General features: G+C 38.4%; 1 protein-coding gene across 3 annotated transcripts in view; it reads right to left on the bottom strand.

The window, feature by feature from the left end:
• The window catches only part of LOC112154441 (myosin-16), a 61,007-nt gene that overhangs the window by 16,854 nt on the left and 25,292 nt on the right, over positions 1 to 18,861 (bottom strand). For 2 of the 3 annotated variants that reach the window (XM_024285373.2, XM_024285372.2), the window contains exons 3-7: positions 17,597 to 17,701; positions 17,039 to 17,125; positions 15,612 to 15,727; positions 13,247 to 13,337; positions 634 to 690 (exon numbers count right to left, since the gene is read on the bottom strand). In XM_024285373.2, the coding sequence (XP_024141141.1) occupies positions 634 to 690; positions 13,247 to 13,337; positions 15,612 to 15,727; positions 17,039 to 17,125; positions 17,597 to 17,701 (456 nt within the window). Of the gene's footprint in view, positions 1 to 633; positions 691 to 9,010; positions 9,089 to 13,246; positions 13,338 to 15,611; positions 15,728 to 17,038; positions 17,126 to 17,596; positions 17,702 to 18,861 lie in introns of those variants that run through there. The other variant, XM_024285377.2, reaches the window with a different exon arrangement.

Here is an 18,861-nt window from a genome sequence, read left to right as displayed (position 1 = left end):
CGCATGCTGACGGGGTCCCGGCGTTAGCAGAGCCACCCAGAGAGGGGAGAGCAGAAACTCCCCTTCAGGCTGGCCGGGGGGTGCAGGTATGTCATGGGGGGCCGTCTCTGCAGGCTGGAACACACTCTAGTGAGAGGAGCGTCTTTGTTTGAACTAACAAGCACTTAGAGGGCTCGTCCCGCTGATTGTATCGAGCAGACACGCTCCTCTGCAAAAGGCTGAGAGCACTCGTGGCTGGAGTGGACGGAAAGACTCGGGGATTAGCGGGAACAGAGCGGGTGTGTGCACGAGTGTGTGCACGGATCAGGGTAAAATAACTGAGTAGAGCAGGACAGGGAGCTCCCCTCTGCGCCTCCGGGGTCACCCTGTGAGTTAATCAAGAGCAGCAGCACTCTATTATCACAGGTGCAGATAGTTTGTGTTGACCGGGGGGGGGGGTATGAACAATGCACCCCCCCAGCCTGCCAACATGTCCATTTATTTGAATTCTTCTGCAGGCCTCAGACTGACGGTCGGCTCTGAGGCTCATCTGTCTTTTATCCTGAGGTTTGTGGGGGTGCATGGTTGTGGGGGTGCATGGTTGTGGGGGTGCGTGGTTGTGGGGGTGCATGGTTGTGCGTTTTTGTTCCGTACCTTGGCTCTCATGGCGCGCTCGGTTTCCAGCTCCTCCTCCAGCTCCTCGATGCGGACCTGAAGACAGAGAGCAGAGCGGCTTCAGGAATTCCTCCTCATCAGTGTGACGAAGGACAAACACGCATGCAGTCTCAGGGCAGATGTGTGCAGATATCATCCAGTTTGGGGAAAATTTGAACTTTTCTGGCTTCAATTTCCAGTTTGGGGGTATCCTGAAGCTTCAATCATATTTTCCAAACCAAACAGTCTTTTGGTATCAATCGAGGAATCCTGCTTAATGAACCTTAAAATCCCCCAATGATAATTTAATTTTTAATTTAAAAAATGTTCCCAGGAGTGTTTTCATTATGATTATGACATTTCTAACTAAAATCCAACAACCTAAATGTCTAAAAAAGCCATTTTTCATGTTGATCTGAAGCCTCTGTTTCCAGAATCTCCTCTGAGGGGGGGCGTGGCTTCTGGTGCTCCACCCCCGATATCCCCCTGTCTGATTATGTGTCTCGCTAGTGTAAATCTTCACCACTGCTACATAAAATGTCCATCAATTTAGGTAATGTCCAGCCGTATGGTTCTGATCCGGATGTCAACTTTCTCCTCCCAGTCCGCCAAAGACTCTTTTAGCTAATGTGAGAAATACTAAGAAATGCAAAAACAAAAGGATTTCTTATTACATTTGTTCTCTTTCAGAAGGAAAAGGGACATGTTAAAAACTCTAAAAACAGGATTTTCCTCGAAGGAAAACTTCAACCGTTTCAGTCCATCCAGTGTCGCCCCAAAAAGCGATTTTCTGAGCAGTTTTAACTTAGCGGACATCTTGTCTTGAAACTTTTAATTCACATGTTTTACATTCTTTCATGAAACATGTTTGTCATTAAAAAAAAAGACTCTAAACTAAAGAACTGGGCCTCTTCTGACGCCTTCACAATGTGTTTCTTTCACCTGTTTAATAATATTAGTGTTACATATCTGTTACATGATGTGTTACTGTTTACTGAAATTATGATAGTTTTTATTAGATTAATTATTAATTAATAATCAATAGGCACTCAAGTTTGCTACTTGAAAAACAAACAAACAAAAAACAACTTGCAATTTTGTACTGTATTGTCCACAATCTGTGCTTCAAATGAACAAGATCAATCAATCAGAATTTGTAGTTTAATTATAGTTATTTAAAGACACACTAGAAATAAATCTGTGTTTTTGGTGTTTTAACATGGAGAACATTACAAAAAATAAGATTAAAATGGTATTTCCGAGCAAAAATCATAGTTTTTATGTAGAAAATACAATCAGTGGAAAGCTTCCTGTTCTGCTCCATTCTGATGCTTCCACTTACAGATAAATAGATTCACATATTTTTCTGTAAATAAGTCAATTTTTTTTGTATTGTTTGAGCCAAAGTGTCCGATGTGTGATTTTTAAAGAACATTAATATAATATACAATAACAACCACTAGAGGGCACTGTAGTTGTGTTGCTGCTGACAACAACGCAGAAGAAGAAGTGTCGTCCAAAACAAACATTAAAGAGAAACTGATTGTTCTACTTTTTAACTTCATGATGTTTTTCTTATTAGCAAATAGACAACATTATTCTTGTTTTTCATCAAACTGGGTCACAGATACATGGAAGTACTGCTGAAAGCGCCAGCAATCACATGCAGCATCTGGAGTGCAAGGTAAAAAAAGGCATGGAGAGGTGTTTAAATATGCTTTAGTAGAGCTTTTCAAAATAAATAAACCTGATCTCTCAACATCATCGTGTCGTCCATGCATTGTAAAGGAGATCTATAGTCAATGATGTATGCAGCGATGGAACTTGGTGATAGTTTCTCCTGCATGCAACGGGAGCGTCTGGTTCAGGAGTCTGCAACCTTTAACACTAGAACCATTTGGTCTGGTTTTAGACCAGAACCCAACAAGAGCACAAGGTCTCACTTTATTGTTAGAAAAAAACACAACTATATATATTATATATATGTATGTAGGGATCTGGATCATTTTCAATCATTTTAAACAGCATTTGTTCAAAAGTTTAATCCCTTTAGTGTAATTTACCAAAATAAAACAATGTTTGGAGTCTTTTATTTGACTAACTATAAATTAAAAACACAAATTTAAAGAAAATTTCTGACAATAAATTAAACTTTTTATGCTTAGTTATTTGACATGTTAAAAATCTAAATAGAAATGACAAAACTTAAAAAAAATAATCTATTTTGTATTCAATCGTTAGCAGTTTTCAATAAAGCTAAAGAGTCATAATTAAGGGATAAATAGATGGTCCTGCAATATATACTACTTGTTGCACCGCTAATGCTAGCTTGGGAATCTGAGCGTGTTAAGGTTGAAAAGTATGTTAAATATTTTGTGTTAAAGCGTCACAGATGATGCCTCAGTTGTTAAAGGGTTAATGGTGTTTTTTTTATTTTAAAGCTCTTTATAGTTGTACAGCAGAAAAAAAGAAACATTTAAGTACAACTATTTAAAAAGGTTTTTTATGTTGCTTTAATAAAGTTACTTCAAGTCCTTGACTAGAGTCTGATGTCTGCATGTGAGTTTGCTTAAGCTGCACATCTCTGCTAAGTTCAGCATCTCCATCAGCTTCACTCTTATCACCTCTGGATAAACACAGATTGTAAACGGGCTTAGCTCAAGCAGACATAAACAGAGGGGTCAGAAGGTAAAATCAAATATTTAAATAATCTATTGATATTGTTTAAAAGCAGTCAAACCACGTTAAAATAAACCTTCAATTTGACTGAAAGACTTTCCTGCTTATTTTAGTTCCTCAATACAAACAGGCAGAGGTGGGACCAAGTCATTGTTTTGCAAGTCCGAGTCAAGTCCCAAGTCTTCGTCCTCAAGTCCGAGTCAAGTCCCAAGTCAAAAGCACTCAAGTCCCAAGTCGAGTCACAAGTCAAGACCAACAAGTCTCAAGTCGAGTCACAAGTCCTACTATTAATGTTTCAAGTCATTTCAAGTCATTTATAAAACAATGTGATATTAATTACACAGATCATGTGTGCTTTTATGAACTGTATTTTAGCTAAATTCCCACTGAGTTGATGCATCTCCACTTCAAAAATCCAAAATAATTTCTCTATAACAAAAACGCAGTTAACCACATTTGAAATGTGGTAAGATGGAGACAGCAGGGAACCAGGGTAGTCTGGATATTTAAGGGGTCATACCATGATTTTCTTAAGCCTTTCAGAGTGAACTATATCCATATATATGATCAGAGATCACATTTGGAACACTAAAAAACACATTTATGAAATACTATCAGTTATTTTCTTTAGTTTTTGTCCTATCCGGAAGTAAAACAACTAAATTCCTGAGGCTCCGCCTGCTGCTGTGTGTGACTGCCGCCCATTTCATGGATTCATTCTAGAGCCAGCAGTGTGTATTCATTTTTCCCTCAAAAATAAAGATCATTTTTTTTCAAAGATGGATGCACATACCATATATCTGCCCTTAGTAGGCCCGGCCATCGCTACACTTCTTCACAACAAAAATACACTCAAGACTGTACCCAATGGGGGGTCTTAAAGGAGCCCCGCATCTAAAGTAACAAACTGTTTGAGCTGGAATTTATTCAAGACAGGACAGGAAGATATACGATATTCTGCGTCTAAAATGAAAGTTTTATGCTGATCATCATTAGCTCAGAGGAGAACTTGGGTGTTGGTATTAGACTGGGGGCGGAGCGTTCAGAGCAGACTCTGCCTAAAAGGGGCGGTCTCACTCTGTGACATCAGATCATGAGGCTAGTTTTCGTGGGTATGGGAGGGGCTGCTGCTAAGACCGCAGTTTGTAGAGGATAACTCAGAAATGCATGCATGAATCAAAATACCGCTTTGGAGTAAAAGAATGTAAAATCTGATTGGTTTAGTTCAGGGGTCTGCAACCTACGGTTCCAGAGCCACATGTGGCTCTTCTATCCCTCCATGGTGGCTCTCTGGCTGAAGAAAATAAAATATTAATTCTCAAAATTTGGGGATAAGCTATTATTTTAGCAACATGCTAACATTTATGGCTAATTTGTTATCTACTGGAGTTTTTAGGCTAAGTTAGAGTTTAGATTTTATTTTAGCAACATGCTAATCTTTTTGACTAATTTAGTTATAGAGTAATTTCAGGCCATTTAGGAGTTCAGCTAGTAATTAAGCAACAAGCTAGCTTTTTTTCCCCCTAATTTGGCCTCTAATTAATTTTTTTAACATTTTTGGCTAATCTATTATCTCCCTGAGTTTTGAGGCTAATTTAGAGTTTAGCTTTTATTTTAGCAACATGCTAAAATTTTTGGCCGATTTAATTTACTGAGGTATTTTTATGCTAGTTTGGAGTTCAGCTAGTAATTAGGCAGCAAGCTAGCTTTTTTGCTAATTTGGCCTCTACCAAAAGTAAAGGTAAAAATGTTTACAAAAATCAAATTTTGAGAAATGCTAGTATTTTTTATATTTTTTAATTTTTTTCACGCCAAAAAAATAGATAGAATTCCTATATATTAAAAAAAAGAAGGTCATGAATGCAAAACCAAATTTCTTAAAGGCTAAAGTAAGAGGCAGATCTTTCTAGGTTTGATCAGTGGTAAAAGAGCCCAAATGGTTCTCTTACTGTTAAAGGTTGCCAACCCCTGATTTAGTTTGACTAAAAAAACAAAACAGAACAAAATATATGAATAGTTCATCTAGGTTTATGTTTAAAATTTTTGTTGTGAAATAGATCTGTCAATTTTTTTCTGTCAAAAGTTCTGTCAACTTACTGTCAAAATATCTCACACTAAGTTAACAGAAGTCAAGTTAAATTCTGTGTTCAGGACAGAAAAGTAGAATTCAAAACAAAAATGCTAAATGTAAAACTAAATGTGGTGTGTATATATATATATATATATATATATATATATATATATATATATATATATATATAGGTACATATATTTATAAAGTGACTTTAAATTAAATTTTATGTATAAATATATTGCACAGTTATGCACAAAATATTACTTTGTTCACGCTGTACTTGAACAGGAAACACTCTGAATACAGGGATTGAGTATATTCATGATTAAATTCATTAGAATGAAATAAATTGTATTCATGGTGGACAAATCTTTTTTATCAGAAGTACACATCTCAGGATAGCAGGTGAAACACTAAAATAAAGACATGCAAACTAAAAACTCTCAAAGCAGAAAAAGTAAATATTTTGTCAATGAAAAAAGGAAGGAACAGCAAATATTCAAGAGGGAATGTGACCCCCAGAGAAAGAGGATGATTTTTTACTAAAACACACCATAAAACTTAAAGCAGCAAAAGTGGTCAACTCAAAAAAGGAATAGAAAACACCCCATGCAGCATCTCCGTGAATTCTATAATATGTTTGCTGGATTTCTATCAGAAAACGACCGAGCCCGGATCCCCAGCAGCCCTGCTGCTCCCGCTATGATCACTCGCGTCCCGCCCAGATCCAGATAAAGATCTGAGCGGTGGAAATGTCAGAATCACCTGTTGACACTCTGTGATTATACCGAGCTGCACGGTGTCACAGTGCTAACATAGTTTAAAGTCCCATTCATTTAACAGCAGCTAGCGGTTAGCCGCTAAGCTAGCGCCAGCTTTCACTCAGAACTTACTTGATTTTGCTGCTCCTACAGTCAGATGAAGTTGGTTGATGTTGAATCTCTGTGAGTAATCCTTATATCCACATGCTCTTCGAACTGCAAACCGTTTGTTGTTGACGATCTATAAACTTTTATCCCAGAACTAAAAAACACCGGCAAACAGGAACTCGCGCTTTTAAAGGGGAGGCGGGGCTTTGTTTTTCTGCAATTTGATTGGTTGGACTGTCACATCAATCAAACGTGGCCCTAATTTGATTGGATGTTGGGCCAACACACACGGAACAGAGAGACCGTGGCACGCGGCTTCCTCTCGATTGATATACTTTATAAAATACTTTATAATCCATGGATTTGGGGGAAAAATAGCAAGTCTTTCCGAGTCAGAGGGCTGAAGTCCGAGTCAAGTCACAAGTTATGTATATCAAAGTCCGAGTCAAGTCACGAGTCAGAGGTAGGAAAGTCCAAGTCGAGTCTAAAGTCGTCAAATTCATGACTCGAGTCTGACTCGAGTCCAAGTCATGTGACTCGAGTCCCCACCTCTGCAAACAGGAGTCTCTAATATGAGTTGATTTATAATGAGTGATTTATTACAGTCTTTATGGACTTGGGGCTTGTCCGGGATGTAACTCAAAGGCAGCTGAGACAAGTGTTTTTTACCCTAACCAGGTCAGAATATGAAATATTTGATATTTGTTAAGATACAGTGTGAATTAAAGTGTTAGAGCAAAACTTCACAGTTGACTTTTCTTAACTAAACCTCTCACGTTTGTTGTGATATCATGAAGTTAATTGAATTAAATTGAATGACGCTTCAGTTAGACAATGCAACACTGATACATTAAATCCATTCACACGTTTTGTTTTAAGGCATTTTTTGTATTTTTTTTAAGCAAAAATCAACATTTTACTTAGTCCAGGTATTTCTATCCGGCCCTTCAGATCATTTTATTTTATTGTTATTAATGGTCCGATGTTATCTTGCGTTTATTTCTAATTTGTATAATTTTGACAAAATATATTTTATGGAGAGTAAAATATCTAAAGTTATTTAAGGTTTAAGTTGATTTATTCTGGAATAATATTCCTATCTTTTTATTATTCATAATTATGTTAAAAAGTTACAGTTTTAAAGTTTTAAAAATTGTCATTCTGCTAGCATTTTACTATTTTGGGATATACTAAGATTTTTTAGGCTATTTTGGAGTTTAACTACTATTTCAGCTACATGCTAACTGTTTTTATATAATTTAGGCTTTTTCAAAAAAAAAATTCTAGGGTATTTTGGAGTTAGGCTAATATTTACATGCTAGGTGTTTTGGCTAGTCTAGGTTTTCTTTTGAAATTCATTAGGCTATTTTGAAGTTTAGCTATTTTTTCAGCCTTTTCAGCTGACTGTTTTGACCATCCTAAGTTTTTTTGTTTGTTTGTTTTTTAGGCTAATTTGGCATTTAACTGATATTTTAGCTGGCTATCAGCTTCAGTGTTTTTAGTTATCAGCTTTAGCATTTTCAGTTATTAGCGTCAGTGATTTTAGCTATCAGCTTCAATGTTTTTAGCTATTAATTTCAGTATCTTCAGTGGCCAAATTCATCTTACAGCATTCACACTAGCATTATCACAGGTAATGCTACATATCTAGTTCATAGTTATATTAAAAAGTTACAGTTTTAAAGTTTAAAAATGTAGTTTTAATGTTCATTAAATGTTTATCCTGTTCGACCTAAGGTGTGTTTTGGATTTTGGCCCCCTGTGCGATTGAGTTTGACACTCCTGTAATATACAACCGTACATATGGATACAGTTCACCCTGAAAGGCTTCAGAGAATCATGGTCCGGCCCCTTTAAGGACTTGTCAAATGAAATTAAACTGTTAGTAATTTGGCTGCAGTTCCACCAAAACCCTCTAGAGGCAGATAGCAGAAGAGATTCTGTTTCATTCACTTCCATTGTAAAAAGTTAGTTTTTTAACAGTAAAAATAGAGTTCCTACAACTGGATTTCGAGGATTTTTTTTTCCCGACGCATAATACTTCATCATAACAACCTAGTGTGGGGGTGGGGCTTAAATGTGTTTTTATTTGAGCTTAAGGGGATTTGTTCTTTGATTGGCAGATGGTCGACCTAACAGATCTGCAGCCTTAATTTTGGGGGGAAAAAAGAGAGCGGATAAGCCGGAGTGGAATCGGGTCAACGCGCCCGCTCCACTTCAAGTGACCTTTTTACAGAATAGAAAGGGAAACATCAGAGACTTTCTGTCAGTGGATACATGACAGACATGAAAACATCTCCTCTAAACTTATATTTTGAAATTTGATCTAATTCAATCAGTTTGTTAATTTGGAATATAATATATAATAAGACTTTTTAGACCACAGATTCTGATTTTGTTAGAATGTAATTAAATCCCTGAAATGTGACTCACAGCGGTGCATTAAAATCAAAATAAGTGGGATTATTCCCTCCTGGAAAGGTTCCCCATCTTCTCATGTGATCACAGTCCAACTTGGAGCCCTGCTGCTCTCCAAATGAAAAGAAATCTTTTCAGCTTAACAGAATCCGACCAAGTCGGGTCATGTTCCTGATTAGCAGCAGCTTCTATCAGTGTCAGGAAGTTTGTTTGACACAGAGCGTCACCCACAGCCAACAACCTCAGCAAACCAGACCCCAAACTCTGGCAGAGCAGGCATGGTCCTGAAGCTAAGACTCAGAGCCTGAGGATCCCAAACACAAAGAGAGGAACTCACATGCCAGCGGAGGACGTCTGCAGATAGAGCAGCCATGCTGAGGCGGCGGCGGCAGCAGCAGCAGCAGCAGCAGCAGCCTGACTGACTGACTGACTCCTGCACACGCTCACAGCTTCACCAGCGACCCCCTCCAGCACGCCCACACCCCTTCATGCATGCACAGCCCCTCTCTCCTCTGACGTCTCTGTTTTCCATGAAGTCCCTCAACAAAGCCTCAAGCAAACTCAGCTGCAGTCACCTTTAAGTCTGATTTTACCTAAACCCAAAGATTGTTTGGATAATTTCAGCCGCTCCTGCTTCAGTGTAGAAGTCCAAGAATGTTTACGGCTGCAGAGGTTCACCCTGAACCCCAGATAAATCACTGCAGGTCATCCCTCTGCAGCACAGACATCATTCAAACCCTGACTGGTCCAGCAGCGCTGAAGGGGGGGGGGGGGTCGGCCTCTGAGCTGGAGGACGATCTGAAAACTCTACGCTCAGTTTGTTCAGAGAAAAGCTTCAGGTTTGTAGAAAACAGCCCAAATTATTATGACTGACATAGTTTGTTCTCACAATAGACCCTTTTCACGTCACGCCACACAAAATAAGTGACGTCCACAGTTTCCATGTTTAGAACGGCAAAGATGACTCCTGAACGCTGCTTAAAGAAATTTTATGTAAATAATAAAAGGCAACCTAACCAATAGTAACCAAAATTTGTGCAATGTTTATTTTATAAAGTTTCTTCCTGGTTGTATTTGTTTTCCCCTCTTAGATAGTTCACAAATCAAAGTACAAATGTCAGTAATCCTGTCTGCAGTCGGAACGCTGCAGCTGCTTCCCCAAAATCCTCTGGATAATATCAAACCAGTCGTGGATTATTTCTCTCTGACAACCAGTTAGACGAAGGTTACAGGAAGTTCATTGAATGTTTGATCATGAAGATAATTAAAAATGTTCTTGTTCTAATTGATGCTAATGCTAACGCTAGCTTTCCATGACTGGGATGAGACGTAGAGCTGCACAAGATCTGTTCTGACCCGTTAAAGTTGCTGACATTTAGTTGTTCAAAAAATCCCTAAAAACAGAGCTAACGTTATTAGTAAAACTAATAACTGTTGAGTAGTTCCCCTGTGCTGTTGCTCACAACCGTGTCTGATCCCTGCAGGATGATAAAGGTAAACAAGGAGAAAAAGTCATTTCAAACCATCAAAATGCAACAATATTCATTATAAAACCGAACCCTTCACCACGCATTCGACACTTCAATACGTCAATATTTCACAATACGGATTTTATTCATTCAGTTCCACTCTGAGGTACCTTAAAGGTGTCTGCTACGAAAAATCCCCGCCCACTCTCCCCCTCCCTGCCAGAAACTGTTTCCCCCTCATATAGTTGGATAGTAAACGTAGCTAAACGCTAAAAACAACCGAGATACTTATTGTCTTTGCAAAAAAATCTAAGGTTACATGAATAAAGGACAGGTAAGGGATACTGCACTTTACCTGTTACTATTGTGTATCTGGATGAGTCAGTCAGTTCTAAATATTTTAAATTGGTTCAGATCAGATTGTGTTTGACATCCAGCAGTCTACATTTAAGAAAACTGCTCAAATTGTTGCAATTCTTATATGTTAACAAGAGTTCTATTTAAATGTGATTCTGCAATAAGTGTTAAGAACTGTGCACTTGAAAAAATAAGAATTTGTGTTATGGTATTTCTCCTTGCAAAATAAATCATCTGTAGAATAGTAGGATTTCAGGGTTTATTTTTTCTTGCTCAATATGTATCGAACTGTGACGCTCATATCGAGGTACCTATAGAACCGTGAGCAAACTGTATCATTGCTACCCTACTATATATATATATATATATATATATATATATATATATATATATATATATACATACCGGTATATATATGTGATTATTTGCACGTAATTTTCTAAACGTATACGGCCAGAGTTAAACTTTTGTCTTAGCCGCTCTTATTTTGAAAGCTGAAAAAAAGTGGCTTCATAGCAGCATTTAAAATATTTGCCGTGCCGCTTGGAAAACATTCCTATTTCTATCATTACTCCTTAAAATACCCAGAAAAACAAAAATACTTCTAATTGAAACAACTACATTTAGCCTTGGGTGGAGTTAAAACACACTAAAATATTGAAGGATTTTTCAAATTTGTATTTTTATAAATCCAGTTCAGCAGGACATTCATAAAATAAATATTATACATCTTTCATTTTTCTTTTATTATTTAATTCAAATTGTGTTAACAGCCCTTCAGCTGTCAGTTTTGTCGTTCTAAATCCGAACACCTGAAGTCATTATTCACATTTTTGTTCCTGTCACCATTTTGTCATTGGGAAAAGGGTTTATTGTGAAAAGTTCCATATTTTGTCAGTCATTTCACAAAGTAAAACCCTTATTTAAATCAGAATCAGAAGAGCGTTTTTTGGTAAAACAATTACATTTGACAAATAAAAACGCTGGTTTGGGAAATAAGAATGTTTTATAATTAACCCTTTAACACCTGAAGTCACCGGTGATGCTAAAACGCAAAATTCCATCTGCTAACACAATAATTCCAGTAGATTCTAAAGGAGAAAAGCGGCGCCGCTTTTCTCCTTTAGAATCTACTGGAATTATTGTGTTGACGATTAAAAAACTACACATGAGTCCACGAGTGTTTGGGCCTAAACGCCTCCAGCCAAACATCTGCTGGACCCCTCGGAGAACGATATCTTTATGATCTCCTCACTTCTTTTGACTCAGGTTTTACCACCACGCAATAAAGCCATTAAAGATCCTCAGAGATCTTGACTCTGGAGACTTGTGGTGACTTCTGCAGACTGCCTCAGAACGCAGACGTCTGACTTGTATCTTCAGACCTGCTGTGTCAGACAGCAGCCTCACGGTGGGACTGGAGGGACAGTAAATGTGAAACTGACTGACTGAAACACACAAATCTCATTTCAGTCCTGCAGCCAGACACAAAGCAGCTCCTTGTTCCTGGAGAACCAAGAGGAGCACCTGAGTCTAAAAATCGTCCCGTCCGCTCTCTGGCTCCGCCCAGATGAATCACATCATCTTCATGGTGGCCCAGTGGCTGCAATGTTCAATAGACAGGCTGGAAGATGTCGTTCAGGTTTCATCTGCTCCATTTACAAATCCATCTACAAACTACAAACTTGTTCTGAGCTCAGGCTGTTAGTTTTACATTGATCCACTCATGTTACGTTATGTTAGAGCAGCACAGCCTGAAGCCGTGTCTGACCTCGGTGACCTTCGGCTGGCGGTTCCTAACCTGCCGCTGCTGCAGGTAGAGGTTTTTCCAAGGGGTTGAAACAAAATCAGATAAGAGATAATTCAGCCAATTAAAGACACCCCTCCCCCTTTAGTTTGATTGCAACAGAGGTTCAGACGTTTAAAAAAAACAAAAGGTTTTGACCTTCTCCACAGAGGAAGAGGACGACCGCCAGAACCGGGCAGATGTAAGAACAAGGTGGATAAATGTCAAACCTCCATCCAGTCCGGTTTGCCTTCAATGTTCTCAGGAGAGAACTGAAAACTGAAGCTAAACCCATTAACAGTCTAACGCACTTATAACAAAGTCAAGGCCCAGGGGCCGGATCCGGCCCTCCTGGTAATTCTCTCTGACCCCTCCAGATCATTTTTTTTTATTGTTATTAATGCCGATGTTATCTTCCTCTCATTTCTAACTCGTATAATTTTGACCAAATATATTTTTATGGAGGGTAAAATATTTAAAGTTATTAAGAGTTTAAGTTGATTTATTCTGGAATAATATTCCGGCCTTTTTATTATTCATATTTATGTTAAAAAGTTACAGTTTTAAAGTTTTAAAAATTGCCATTCTGCTAACTTTGGCTTCTACTAAGATTTTAGGCTATTTTGGAGTTTAGCTAATATTTCAGCTACATGCTAGCTGTTTTGGCTAACCTACGTTTTTTTGTTTTGTTTTGTTTTATAGGCTAATTTGGTATTTAGCTAATATTCTATAGCTGGCTATCAGCTTCAGCATCTTCAGCTATCAGCTTCAGTGTTTTCAACTATCAGCTTCAGCATTTTCAGCCATCAATTTCAGCATCTTCAGCAGCCAAATTCAGCTTACAACATTCACACTAGCATTATCACCGGATATCTAGTTCATAATTACAGTAAAATTAGAGAGACCATATCGGATTCCTTCAGTGCTGTTTTCACAGTCAGTCAACAGTTGCCCGTCTGACCTGGAGCTCCTTGCTCTTCCTCTGCAGTCTGATGTTTAGAGTCTCCTCGGCCTCCAGCCTGCTGCTGGTGCTGCTGATCTCCAAGTCCTTCCTGTTGAGAGAAGACGAGCGATACAATCAGTTCAGCAAACTAACTTTCTGTCTACGCTTTCAGTAATTATGTATTGTAGTGACGGTCGCAGGCACGTTGGTTTGCTGTCGGGTCTGCACCACAGGGAATTGTGGGTAATATTTCTTTTGCCTTTCAGGTTGTAATTGGATTAAAGTTTTGGTTTTCGTTAATGTGTTTTGTTGTCTGACTGTTTAACACTTGTTGGCATTTGTTTATTTTATTCTGAATTTGTCCTGCACCTTGAGTGAGAATGAGGGAGAGGCTGATGATACCCCCTCTCTTTGTGGCCTTGTGTGTTGTCAAAATAAAAGCCATATTTCCTGATAATTGAATGTTAATCAGACAATCAATCATGAATGTTTGCTCCATTTCCTCTCAAGACACTTTTTAAGGTCAATCAAACAGTGGATTCAGTGGGATTGATAAATCCCAGGTATCCTGTTGTCAGAATCTCTTCTACTTGTATCTGATCTGGACTGATGTGGTTTTAAGACTTTTAAGAGTTTCTGTTTCCTGCCCCACATTCTGCACCATCTTCTTCCATAAACAGCAACTAGTGACTTGCGAAGTTCTAGCAAAGGTACTTTAACATCTTTTATGTTTTTGTCATTTTGAGGAAACTCTGAAACCAAAACTCTTTCCAAAGTAAAGTTGAGACATTAGCTCTCTTTACCCAGGGTGTACTTGGACTGGAAATGTCTGTTGGTCTCTTCAGCTTTATTGAAGAATCACAAAATCCATGAATTAGTGAAACAACTATTTGCCAAATGTAAAGATGGATTATTTTGAGGAATTATATCAATCTGAAATAATTAGACATGCACTTTATTTATATTAGAATTACAAAATGTCAATCTGGACAAACAGAAACGATGATTCTGCAGCATGACAGTGATTGATCTGAAGGTCACATAAGTTCAGCAAATGAAGCATTGATAGCCTGTAAATATGAGACAAACTCCAGAGGAACAGAGTTCACCGTCAGAACAACGATGTCAGACTGAACCGAGGGAAGAAAATGTTCAGAAAGGATTTTAATTAAACCTTCAGTCCTGCTGTCAGGACGGTGGGCTCCACTCTTCTGTTTCTGACAGCATTTCTCTTTTGTTACAACACTGCGCTGATGAAGATTCACTGAACTGGAAGCTCATCTGACAGATTTAATCATCCAGGAGAGAGTGAGTCACTCTTCTCACAGGTGGATCTCCCTTCTCCAGTTTTGTGATCAGCTCTGAAGATCATCATGTCACTCTGGCAGATCCAGCTCTGATGAAAGGTTCTGGTTCAGAGAGGGTTCTGGTTCTTGAGCTTTGACAAAAGCATCTTGAAGTTCTTTAGGAGACGACATGAATACGTTTTTGGCTAAAACTGTGATGGTGTCACTTCAGAACAACCCAAAGAAACAGTAAAATGCATTTAGCGTTTCAGAAAAACAGCAAAGAACACGACGGCCAAAAAACAGAAAAAAAAAAATTGACAGTGATGTCCTGGAGATCAAAACAAAAACACACATTTAAAAACCTTTTTCTCACATCCCAAAGTTCTCCTTTTAAACTATAAACACTGCTGTCTTTGGATGTCCCGATCCGATCACGTGATCAGAAATCGGACATTTTCCCCCGATCAGGATCGGATATTTCATTTATCCTTATTATTATCAGAGCTTTATATTTCAAGATTACCATTCTGGATAAATACTCCAGTAGAAGTCTGCATGTCATGAACAGATCACAAAATGCTGCTGCTGTAAAACTCCAGTTTAAACTGGAGGCTAACATAAACAATTTAGTCAAGCTAGCTAGATGTAAGTTTCAGCAGGACAACAGAAATAGTTGTGGGTGGGACTTTTGACGCGGAGCAACCCCACCCTCCTTTCCCTTCCCCATTTCTGAGAGCTTTCTGTTTAGCTTGAGCGCTCCCCTGCTAGCACACAGCCCCTCTCAACCCCAACCTAACAGCATGCAACGAAAATAGTGAGCAATATCGGAGCCATCCAGCTGTCCAGTTCTGATCCAGATTCCAGCTCAGACGAGGAAAACAAAGACGTTCATGGATCTATTTGTCTGCAGGTGGATGATCAGAATGGAGCAGAGCAGGGAGCTTGTGGGCTGTTTAGCATATTTTCTAGGTAACAAATACAATCTCTTCAGAAAAAGTTCAGTTTTTTTTTCTTTATTATATCAGCAAACTAAACAGAAACTTAAAATGATTTGCACGGATGTTGTAGGATTTGTGAGTTTTCATCCATCTGACCTTTTGATGAGCTCCTCCAGCCCGTTCCTCATCCTCTCAGGGTTTATGGGTCCCTCCAGAGTGGACCTGCTGTCACTCTCCAGCCTCTTCCTGCTCTTCTGCAGCTCGTTCTCCAACTGCACAGAGTGACAAGCATCACTCTACTTCTCTGAAAACACTTTAATGCCGGGGTGTCAAACTCAATCACACAGGGGGCCAAAATCCAAAACACACTTTAGGTCACGGGCTGAACAGGATAAACATTTACTGAACACTCAAAAACTACATTTGTAAATTTTAAAACCTTAACTTTTAACATGATTATGAACTAGATATATAACATTACCTGCAACAACGCTAGTGTGAATGCTGTAAACTGAATTTGGCTGTTGATAGCTGAAGATGCTAAAATTGATAGCTGAAAATGCTGAAGCTGAAAGATAAAAATACTGAAATTGATAGCTAAAAACACAGAAGCTGATAGCCGAAATCACTGAAGCTGATAGCTGAAAAAGCTGAAGATAGCTGAAAATACTGAAGTTGATAGCTGAAAATGATAAAGTTGAAAGACAGCCAAGATATTAGCTAAATACCAAATTAGCCCTAAAAAGCTAAAAATAAAACTTAGGTTGGCCATAACAGCTAGCCTGTAGAAGAAACTATAGCTAAACTTCAAAAGAGCCTAAAGAATTAAAGAGCCTAAATTACCCAAAACAGTTAGCATGTAAATATTAGCTAAACTCCAAAACAGCCTAAAACAATCTTAGTAAATGCCAAAATAGTCAAAAACGTTAGCAGAATCTCAGTTTGAAAACTTTAAACTGTAACTTTTTAACATAATTGTAAATAATAAAAATGCAGGAATATTATTCCAGAATAAATCCATTTAACCCTAAATAATGTTCAATATTTTTCTCTCCATAAAAATATATTTTGTCAAAATTATATAAGTTAGAAATGAACACAAGATAACATCAGACCATTAATAACAATAAAATAAAATGATCTGGAGGGCCGGATAGAATTACCCAGAGGGCCGAATCCGGCCCCCGGGCCTTGACTTTAACACATTTGCTTTAATGAATTTCTTATTTTTCCCTCATCATTCCAGCAGTGTTTCCAGTTTTAGCTCCAAATGAGCAGGAAAGATGCTGATATTTTTTTAAAAACATGAATAAATCTCCGTCCTAGTTGCCTCCTGTCGATGAAACGATTGCCCTGGGTGGCTTTTCTCAAGCTCCGAGCTTTCATCTGCTTCACATTATGGTCTGTTGGAATGACGTATGGAACGGATCACGATAAAGGTAATTGATTCAAGCCCCACATGTGCTTAATAGATTTTTAGAATCAGAGCCACCTGTGCAGCTGAAAAAAAGGCTAATTCTTTCAAATCCTTCTTCATGATGGACTAGACCCGCTCACCCACAGCAAACATTTCACCTCCTTACATCTTCAGCCTGCATCTGCAGCTTCGTCCTCTCTTGGGCCAGCTGGTTCACCTTCTCCTCCTCCATCTGTAGGTCCTCGATGGCCTGCTGTTGGTGCGACAAAAGGTCATAGGTGACGCTTAAACACAGAAACTTTTACATTCTGTATCTCTTTAATGTTAACACGATAATTCCAGCAGATTCTGAAGGAGAAATAAAAGCTTTCACTCTTAAACTTGATTTGGTTTTCATCCGTCTGTTAGTGTGTCGTATTTGTCTGAGACATGGGCAGATTTAACTTCAGATATCTATTTGTATAACTGATCCTTCCATTTTCTAAACTCGTTTTGTCCCTCCACACAAAAAGATCCCCCATTCTGCTTCAGGTCCTCCAGCTGGAACTTCTTGCTGTGAAGCTCCACCGTGCAACCTTCATAACTCTGCTCTTTTATTCACTTTCAGAACATACTTGTCTGCCACTATTTGACTGAACAGGTGAAACATGACCGGGTACATTTTGGCTGCAGGCCGACGTGTCCTCACAGTGATGAGGATGATGATGTTCACAGACATACAGACCTGGCTGAGCTCGGCCAGATGCTCCTTCTCCCTCTGCAGCTTCTGCACGGCCTGGTTCCTCTGGAGAAGCTGCTCCGTCAGCCTCCTCACCTCACCGTCCGACTGCTGCAAGCAGACGGGAATTCAGTTGTGCGACTTCAAATCTCATTAAAGAAGTAAGAAATATGACTTTGTGTTATCGAGTTTGATGAAGTGAAGTGCCGTGCTCAGAGATCCACGCCTCTTTGAGGTTGTAGAGTTGTGGGTCTGCAATGGCTTTCATCAAACAACCACATGTCCTTGTTTTGCCTCGTTTCAATTCACATCAAAGCGTCTGAAACTCGGCTAGGACTGGAGGATGTGATGATAGTAGTGAGATAACACATTGAGCTGCGTCCTGCTGGCGGGGACACACATGTTTCACGGTAAGAAGTTTGGAAGTTTAATCCTTCTCAGATCAGATGTGGATGTGGACTCGTCTGCATCCTCTGAGCTGAAGCCATGAAACACTTCAGAGCCAGGAACATCCATCAATCACTTCATCAATCCCTTTATTTATGTAGCACTTTCATCAACACTGCTATTGAACACAAGGGGCTGAACAAATAAGGCATAAATAAAAGTTGAAACATAAGAAGTCATTTAACATACGTAGAAATAGAAAATAAAGGACACACTGGCTAAAATTTAATGAGGGACTTCATAAATTTAAAGGTAAATAAATAAATAAAACATAAAAAAATGGAACAGCAGAAACTAAAATGACTTGTTTTATTTTTACTATTAAACCAGAATTTACTGGAATTTTCAGATATTCCTTGATTTTTAATAAGAAAATATACATTTCTGCCATTCTAATTGAAAAAGCACATTTTTTTTCACTATTTCTGTACTCATAATTACGATTTTTTCTTAACCTCGAAAATTCACTAACAGCAAAGACCACAAGTGTCAAAGTCATGGCCCAAGGGCTGGATCTGGCCCTCTGGGTAATTCTATCCGGCCCTCCAGATCATTTTATTTTATTGTTATTAATAGCTCAATGTTATCTTGCACTTATTTCTAACTTGTATGATTTTGACAAAATATATTTCTATGGAGAGTAAAATATTAAAAGTTATTTAAGGTTAACGTTGATTTATTTCTGAATAATATTCCTGCCTGTTTTTATTCATAGTCATATTAAAAAGTTCATTTTTTTTTTAAATTGGCTTTCTGCTGATTTGGCTAATTTAGGCTCTTTTTTCAGTCTTTTTAGGGTATTTTGAAGTCTAGCTTTTTTTTAG

Source organism: Oryzias melastigma, linkage group LG19, assembly GCF_002922805.2.
Source record: "Oryzias melastigma strain HK-1 linkage group LG19, ASM292280v2, whole genome shotgun sequence".
NCBI lineage: Eukaryota > Metazoa > Chordata > Actinopteri > Beloniformes > Adrianichthyidae > Oryzias > Oryzias melastigma.
The sequence above is the reverse complement of the archived record's forward strand: the minus strand, read 5'-3'. Positions and strand labels throughout refer to the sequence as shown.